Raw genomic sequence first — 9,770 nt, 5'->3', positions numbered from 1 at the left:
CTATTTTGCTTTTTTCACTCTGCTGTCGATATCCATTGACGTGCCACCATAGCTGTTGACTATGATTCCCAGTTATTCGAGTTCCTACACATCATTAATGTTATGGTCATTCAAAAGGATGGCGATTGATTGTTTGCTTTCACTCTGATTGTTTTTGTCTATTTGTTATTAATATCTGTTATAGAATACTTTCTATTTCATTATTATTGTTTGTCATAACGAAATCAGAATATAGGAAAGAACGCTAGACGAAAATTAACATTCGGAATTTTAAACCCTTGTCCCAAAAAGGACGAGGTTTCTAGATCTGCGAAATGCCTTATACTAACAAATTAAACGGACTTGCACATGGAATCCGGGGCACTGTGCAATCGAAATAAACTATAAAAAGTTACCCCCAACCTTAACGCAAAATTGGTTGAAAGTCCACTCTTTATCAATAAAATATTTAGTTGCCCATTGTTTCAGAGTAATTGCTAAAGTCTGTTTCACTATAGATAGATAGGATAGAGCCCTGAAATTATTTGCGAAAACTGGCAGACTTACCAACACCGCGTTATCAAATCTCAGAATGGTTACAGGCTCCTCGGGGAGGTATGCAGATCTGGGGGCAATTATTGCTTAGTCTGATGAAGTGATAATCAATAATCTAGTCAAGGTATAAAAAAGGATTTTGAAAATATCTCAAGTTAAAAAAGAGTATAAGTGCTTAAATGCACTTCATTTAATTAATTTGTATTAATCTCGACGCAACGGCCCACAAATATCAACATAGAACAATCATCGTCCCTTTGGGTCGACTATCACAAAAGGCGATTCTTGAATTGTTGTTGCCATTAGAATGTCACAATTTTCTCATTGCTAAATTGGGAGTATTGGTGAAATGTTGGAACTTGTAAGGCTAACTTCTTTTTGGGTATTTGTTGCACGGTTGTTTTTTAAATTGTTCAGCTAAGGAATACGAGCCTTAGCTTTCCGAATCACTTATAGATGCAGTGTTTTCTGAAACCACCATTGCTTTCTGTAATATAAAAGTTTAATAATAACAAGCTATGCTTGTTTATACACATTGAGCAACTTGTATTCCGACAATATACAGCACAAAATTTTTTTGAAAATTCAGATACTGTCTTGCATATTGCGGATTGGAACTATAATTACAATTAACAATACTTCAGGTATCTTTTTCTAGTACTACACTCTCTTTATTCAATATTGTTTTATTAAAAATGACTAGTAATATTTCAGCTTTAATGATATAAGTCAGGGCTGTCCAGACCAGGTTGAAGGGCTGCAGAAATTAATACATACCGGAGAAAAATAAAAATACAGCGATAATATTAAATTTAGTTTTATTAATTCTTCAATTATTTATGTTTAACAATTCTATCAACATCAACATTATTAATATTAGTTTTTGCCATACAAAAAATATCTTCTTTTTAATGTAATGACATACACGGGACATGAGTTTTTTTAACCCGTTGTAGAAAGAAATTCATACTAAAACCTTTGCAAATTAAGTAAATTAACGTGAAGTATAATAAATTGTTTAAAATATTTTAATTCATTTCATATAACAAATCAAAATTTGCCTAATTGTGCTTTGGACAGTCCTGGTTTAAGTTAAATACCGTTAAATATAGTAGTATTAGAAATAGATCAAGTGAATTGAATAGGAATCAAAATAAGCCCATGAGGATAGGAATAAACCATAAAAGTTTCACAAAGTTTAATATATGCTTTGGACTTAAGTTCTCTGTCGTAATACGTGGAAAGAAAAAGAAAATCCTTGTTATTCTTGTTGTTCATTTCAAAATTAAGTAATATTTAAATAAAGTAATATTTTTAAGTAATGCTCTTTTTATTTTCATTCTACGTAACAAGCTTAAATTATAAATTAAATAATCCAATATTGTTTTACCTCTTACCCTAGACTAAATATTATTATTATTTATATTTATATTATAATCATAATATATAATATATTTTTATTATAACATTAAGCTTAATTTAGTTGATAAAAATGTTTCTATTTTTACAAATGAATTTACGACTGAATGCAATTATAATGTGAGTACATTTTATTATTATTAATTATTATTTATAAATTATAATAAAAAAAATATATAATACTTAATGATTCGTAACGATTAACTTAACGCTTTGCGAATAATCAAGTACTCTTAAACCAAAATTATTTTATTTAAATTACTTTAAGTATTTTTAGCTTCCAATACTCCCACTTCCTGTGCTCTTCAGTATTGTTTGCTGGTTTACTTGTTGTTGCTGTTGCGCAGAAATTGTAATTTTATTCTGGTGTTTTGGATCTTTGACAACAGGCATGGATGCTAAAGAAACTACTTTCATATTTTGTAGTTGTTTAAGATTAAGAGAGCCTCCTTGTATACTTGGTGAAAATACCATTTGACCGCCACCTTGAACTGTTAAAACAACTCTACTGCTAGGAACTGTTTTTAACACAGTATTCTGCAACGGAAAAAATAAAAATCAGAAAAAAAAAATAAATCAGAAAAACTTTTTTAAATAAAACAAAAAGTTGAAGCAACCGAATCTTTTTACTTTAAAACAGATTATCAAAACTGACAGTTATTATAAAAACTTAAACGATTTAAAATTTGTTTTTTATTTAGAGTATTATAGTTATAAGTGAAATTTAATTGCTTTGATGTGTTTTAGTTTATTTCAAACATTCATAATCAGTAAATGGTAAGCGTTCAAATTTAGGTGTACATAAAATTATTAAAATATTATTCCAGCTATTTCGAAGCTTCGAGCACTTTCATGTTCGAACAAACGGTTCAAGCTTACTATACGTGTTTGTATAATATAAAACGAAAATAAAATGAAACAGCAAATCTATTTGCTGTTCGAGCAAGTCATCAAACAAGTCGGAAGTCGAACAATGTAATACTCCACCACTTTGAAGCACAACTACAAATAATTACAATGCAGGCGGAAATATTTTTAAGAGCTATAAAAAAGCATTAAAATTACTTTTAACCAAACATTATAAAATCATTACTAATTTAAAACATCCTGCTAGAGCTTACTAATAGTCTATCTTACATGATAGTTTACAAAAATTAGATATTTACCCCTTGGGATGTAACCTGGCTGGACTGCATGCGCAGAGGTTGACCTGCAGAATTTAAAACTATAGTTTTTCCTATGCTCGGCGCAGTTGTGTTCAATACTGTATCACTATTGCTGGTATTTACTAGTACAGTTCCTTTATTAACATTTGCTACAGTAGTTAACGGTAAGGCATTGGAGACTGATACGCGATTTTGTGATACCTTCGTTATTTGCGGTAACTGTTGCACTTTCAATATTTGGTTACCCATAACAATTGTTGGTGACTGTGTTGCCGTTTGTGGCCCCACAATGCCACTTCCTTTTGTTACGTGTTGAGTGTTTATCTAATAAAAAGAAAGCAAAAATATAAAAACACTAAATATGATAAAAATATGTTATGTTGTCTACAGATATCACTTACACCTCCTTGAATTTTAACAGTCTGACCACTTAATATAATGCCCGCATTTTGTAACTGCTGCGCTTGACTCGCAGTGACTGCAGTAATGTTCTTCACATTTGACACAGGTTTAGCGGCGAACACAATCTGCTTGCCTTGCAAACTTGCAATATTAATACCAGTGGCTGAGTTAGTATTAATAACACGTATGTTACTACTACCAGCTGGACTTATAGCAGCTTTCGAAATATTCTCACCTATGCTTTTATTCAAAGTTTTAGAATTTGTCAATTGTGCTACTTTGGTATTTTGCACTGGGCTATTGGTCAGCATACGTCCTGATGTGATAGTATTACTGGCAATTTTCGATATCTCTTTCCCGGCTATTGTAGCTGACAGGGAAGTGGTGTTCGGTTGGGTTGTAATAAGACGTTGCGTTGAGTTTAATGATATTACATTTTTAGGCTGAGAAACTACAGCAAATTGTGTTGTTGATACTTTTGGTAGCTCGGTATTGGTTGGTGTAGCCAACTGTATGATGTTAGTGCCTTGTATTGGTTTAGCATTAAGGCTAGTAGCAAGTTTTATAGTATTGTTCCCTTGTTTCTGTAATAATTCTTCTAAAGAAATAATCTGACCAGTCGATGATGCAAGTACTCTTGTGTTATTTGCGTCCTTTGCTATTACAGATGATTGATTTAATGTTTTTTGTTGTTGTTGTTGTTGTTGTTGTTGTTGTGTTGTTGTAACGGGTTTCAGAAGCCGAGCTATGTTTTGCTGTTGGGATACTATAGTCACAGGTTTCGATGCAGTTGCAATGTTCTGTGTTTGGTGTTGCTTTGGTTGATCTGGCTGTTGATGTTGCTGTTGCTGTTGGGGTGCAACAACATGCACCGTTTTGAACTGTAACTGTTGCTGCTGTTTCAGATTTTGAAAGAGTGCACGTTGTTGTTGCAATGTTAAATTGGCTGTACTTATCGTTTGAATTTTATTGCCGGATTGATTTGTCGCAGTTACAGCAGCGTTAGTTTTAGCATTTAATTGTGTACCTATAGTAGAACTAATCACATTATTGCTTGTTTGTGTCACAGTGACGTTAGTTTTTTGTTTAACAGCTAATTGTTGTGTTCCACCACCCTTTGTTATAGTTTGACCAGTTTGACCTAAAAATCAAAAATAAAAAATTTATTTAAAATTAATTTTCTTTAAAAGTTAGACGGATTCGAATTTTTTTTTTTGAATGTTGGTTTTGAATCTGGCATTAATAACTTTTGTTTCATATTATATAACTACAAAAACTATATATAGAAAAATTATATAACTAGAGTTTAATTTTGGGACTATAAATTTAGACATTAACGTATATATCAAAAAAAAAAAAAACAACTACGTCTAACCTTATTGTAGTTTCTAAATAAAGATTAGTGGAATTCAAATTAAATATTTTAAAATTAAATAGGTAATCACAATATTGATAACCTCATAGTTAATATTTAAAAAATAAATAAATAAAGTCAAGTAAATGAAATTGGGAATAGGCCAGGCTCAGTTTATATATTGTTGATTTAGTTTAAGAGTGAACCCAAAAATAAATAATAGTACCCATGTAAAATAAAAATCAAAATCAATTGAACGTAAAAACGTGCTTTATAATAGCATATAGTCGAGTGTCTAAAAAAATCCATCTAAATATACAGAAACTGTTATATCATTCTTACCGATTAATACTCTTGACTGATTATTCGTAATGGTTTGCTTCACGATAACATGTTGGCCCGATTTTTGTTGAAGTGCTGCAAAAGCTTGAGGAGACATTTTCACAATCGTTCCAGCAGTACCAGTTTGAGTGATTTGATTTGGAACAGCACTATTAGCCACAATTGATACATTTGAGGCGGTTCTTTGCTGAATATGCGGACGTATTGTATTGCCTGCCATTACACGTTGACCCAGTATTTGAACAGATGTTTGATTGTTATTTTGTAGACTTCCAGTTGATGCGATGGGGCTTGCAATGACTGATTTCGTGACGGGCGAATTGTTGGTGTTTATTGTTGATACAAGACGAATTAAATTTTTCGGTGGTGTCTGTTGTTGGAGTTGTGTAATGGAACCTTCTGTACTAGTACTTTGAGAATCATCCACCAGAATAGCTTGTAAATTCCTAGTTTGTTCTTTTGCATTTGCTATTGTGCTTAGCTTTTTACTATCGTTTGTCGCTAGTGCAATATTATTTATTGGAATAATGAAACTTTGTGGCTGTTGCGCATTTGATTGTTGTTGTTGTAACGGCTTTCCTCCTTGCATTACACTTAATTTACCCGAAGTATTCTGCGTTACTTGGTTAATTATAATTGGTTTATTTAGTGCAAGCTTCTTGCTAGCAATGTTTGCATTAATGGTTGGTAATTGTGTTGGTGTAGTTGATTTTACTTTTGCAATTGACGCGTTACTTTGTGGTACACGCAATGTTTGTATGCCAGCCGGTGTAGCCACAATTATGGGTGTTGTTCCACTAGATATATTTTTCATTTGTGGTACTGAAAAGCTAAATTGTTTTCCACCAACCGCGGTTGCAGAAGTTGAAGTATTGCTTTTTGTTATTGTGCGCACCAAATTTCGTTGTGTTGTACTTAATGTATTTTGATCGGAACGTTTATCATTACTTTCTATAATAACTTTTTCTAAAGGCCGTTGGGTTTTAAAGATTGGCTTAAGCAAAGATTTTTGTGATGGTATGTTATATTTCAAAGGCGGAACTGGTGGGCAATTAGGTAATGGGTTTTGTTGCGGTTGGTGGTGCTGATTTATTAATGATTTATTATTAATGGTATTAAAAGTTAAAGACTTAGCCGGCACTAAAGCAGGCACATTGTAATTTTTCGTAGCTTTAGATATAATCCCTACACTACTACTGACACTTGAAAGCACATTTGTAGTAGTAACATCTGAATCAGAGCCATCTCTTGCTTGGATTTTAGACTTCGGTTTTTTAGTTGGATTTTTCTTATTTTTCCCAATACCTTGGTATTGCTGGTGCATGCGTTCAAATTCTTCCTCACTGCGGTTACGATGCAAATAAATCCAAATTTTTCTTTTTGGATCATATCTAACACAAGCATCATGTTCTGTATGCATACGATCCAAGGCTCCACTAACTATTGTTTGCAGCACGTTATCTGCTGCGTCTCGATTTATAAACTGTGAGCATTTAAGTAATTCAGAAATATCTGCACGTGTTCCTTCACCATTAGGTAAACGTGCGGTAGCGTCACGTACTAAAGTCAAAATAGTTACAAAATTTGGTCGATCACCGATCATCATACTGTGTCCACGAGCTTTTGTTAAAGCAAAAATTTGGGAATAAATACCCTTTACTGGCCCTACAACACTTTCATAATCATGCATGCGATACGTGAAAGCACGGTGAGGATTACTGAATCTTTCACGTTCCTGTTTTTGAAATTCTTGCACCTCTTCAATTGTTGCTGGTCGTACTGCCCACGTTGTTGGAAAGCGTGGTGGTGGCGGCGGTAGTGCGTTGCTATCATAATTGCAGCCATCTTCAACTTCCATTGATCGTCGCCGTATACCACCAGTTAGTTGGTCGAGTTTATGCTTACTCGAATTTTCTAATGTTTCATTACGGCGCTGCATCCAATAGTGACAAAGTGATGTTAAGCGAGTATCTGAGTCACGACCAGCACCAATCCACTGGTATATATTGAGTTGTCTTTTATATTCTATGTATGGTACATATTCTTCTGGTTGTTCTACAAATTCTCCAGCAAGAAAATTAATAGCTGAAAGAATTAAAGCCGACCAACTTTCGGCTTGCGAGTACCAATCGTTTAGTGCAGTAATTGGATTACATAACCATCTATCAATTTTGTGCTTTAAATCATCAAACTTCATACGGTGATTAGGCGTAGCACAAAAAAAATCACGTATAAGCGAAAAAAAGCATGAATGAGTTTCTTGTATGAGCTCAGCATTCGAACCATATGATACATTACTAACTTGTGAACCAGAAACAGATTTTTTTAACACTGATTGATTTGAACCGGTACCTATATATGCCGACTTTGGAGATTGTGCTGTACTAGTTTGTAATGTTACTTTTATTTTTTCCTTATTTATTTTATTTAAACCTGTAAGAGGCTCTAATTTTGGTAAATTGTAAAAGTCTGAATTCTGCTTTTGCAGTTGTTTGCTTTGTTCATTGACTGGTGACAACATATGTAATGGCATTTCACTTGTTTTTGATGCCTGTAATATGTTCTGTGGTAGTTCATCGTTTTGTACATGCTGCGATAACATCATATCATTTCCCATAACATACGGTGACATTACATCTTCGCTACTACTATATGCTACGACTTCCTCGTGTTGTAACTCTATATCATTATCCATTACGCTAAATGGATCATTATCATATTTTTTGATCAAATCCAACTTTTGATATATGTTCAAAAATTTGTTATCAAACGGAACGTCTGCATTATTTATAGGTTTTTCTTTGGACTCCAATACACTTTGTGGTAATTTACGTATTGGCTTTATAGGTACTAGAGCTGGTGGTTCGTTCATTTTTAATTGCTTCTTAGGTGGCGACTTTTCTGGAGACATTGTACGTTTTAAACTAATAGCAACTTGGGCTCGTCCATATACATCACGTAAACGCACATCCGTTGTATCATATTCTGGCAATGTCTGCAATATAAGATTGGTTATTAATATATATAATAAAAAAAAAAAAGGTAATTACTCTTACAGGTTCTACAAACTTCTTTCGAATATAATTTTGTAAATACTTTGAAAACGGCATATTCGATAAACGTGGATATTTCGAAAGTTGATCCATGTATATAGTATCGGCGTTTGTAACCTCTTGCTTTTGTTTTGTGAATGTACTGTAAATACACTTATCAGTATTGTTCGGTAAGTTTGCTTCTTCATTATTTTGTGCGAGATCTAAAATAGTTTTGGCACTATGTTGCTTCACTTCTACATCCACTTGCGCAATATCATATTCTTCATCACTGCTAAGTTCGCCTAATCCCACATCTTTAGCTAGTTTTAATATCTCCATACGATAACGTTTTCGAGCTTTTTTGACATATGCTTTTGAGTTAACATGCACTAATTCAATTTGTTTTTTTAAAGATCTTGCTGTACACACGTTAGTATCTGGCGGCGAATTATATGAGTTTCGCAATAATCGCTCCCTGGATATGAATAAGTTTTTTGCAATTTGACTTATCCTTTCACAATTGGAGAAGCGATTATGACGCCGTTTAGACTTTGCTATCCTTTGTCTTAATTTCAAGACATCTGGTCTATAATTACCTTCCTCTAGATTTCGTTGCAGTTCGGTAAGCGGACAAGATCCAAACCGATTCAATTCTCTTTTGAACAGCATCGCAACTGTCTTCTGCTGCTCGGCTGCTGCCTCACCTGGTTTTAGTAAAATCTGCGAAAAACAAGGCAAATACTCTTGTAGCTGCGCCTGAAACTCTTCTGGTAACAACTGCCAAGTATTAAGCGAGAAAAATTCTTTAAATATGGCACTATTTTCACAAAGTCCCCGAGGCAATCTCAATTCTTCTTCAGTTATTTTAGCCAACTCCAACGAATCATATTCTAACTGTTCGCTGTCTGATGAAGATGAACTACAACTGGAGGCACTGCTATCGGAATTACTCGAACTGCTTGAGTTATCACTTTCCTCGCCACCATCTATTGATTCACTTATATCTGAATTTGATTGACTCATATTGATTATGTGCTCGCAAATATATATTCACAACAATGTTTAGCTTTCGCCAAAACCAAATTACAATTCTTATTTTATCAATTAAAATTTTCTCTACACTCAAATGTGCGACGTTTTTATTTTTTTTATACTGGTTGCATCATCAACACGTTTAATAATTTTAAATACATACATTTAATACCTGCAAATAAACACCACATTTATTTTATATATATAGTTAAAGTCGCTTGTAAGAACTTAGTTTGTCCGATTCTCATACTTTTAACGCGACTTTATTGCTTTTTTAAGAAAATTTTTACTTTAACGACAAAGCGTTCTTTTTCTCTCGTGCAATTTATTTGACGAGAACATATTCTGAACAATTTAATTGAAATGGTTCTTCTTTTTCACATTTCACATATTTTTATTGTATTTTGTTTATTTGCCATTGTACCACTTGTTACCAGTGTTCCACTGTGAGCGCGCTAAACACAATAATTACACAAGCTATGTTCA

General features: G+C 33.2%; 1 protein-coding gene across 1 annotated transcript; it reads right to left on the bottom strand.

Moving 5' to 3' along the window:
- Window positions 1–2,045: 2,045 nt before the first annotated feature.
- On the bottom strand, window positions 2,046–9,421 carry LOC119683639. The gene is made up of 5 exons (XM_038097428.1): window positions 8,274–9,421; window positions 5,218–8,212; window positions 3,521–4,662; window positions 3,120–3,443; window positions 2,046–2,490 (listed from the first exon to the last, which is right to left on the bottom strand). The coding sequence occupies exons 1-5, from the start codon at window positions 9,273–9,275 to the stop codon at window positions 2,227–2,229; spliced, it is 5,727 nt and encodes a 1,908-aa protein (XP_037953356.1). The 5' UTR covers window positions 9,276–9,421; the 3' UTR covers window positions 2,046–2,226.
- Between the last annotated feature and the right edge of the window lie 349 nt (window positions 9,422–9,770).

This window comes from Teleopsis dalmanni, chromosome 2, assembly GCF_002237135.1.
Source record: "Teleopsis dalmanni isolate 2A chromosome 2, ASM223713v2, whole genome shotgun sequence".
NCBI classification, from domain to species: Eukaryota; Metazoa; Arthropoda; class Insecta; order Diptera; family Diopsidae; genus Teleopsis; species Teleopsis dalmanni.
This window is presented reverse-complemented; position numbering and strand designations above follow the sequence as displayed.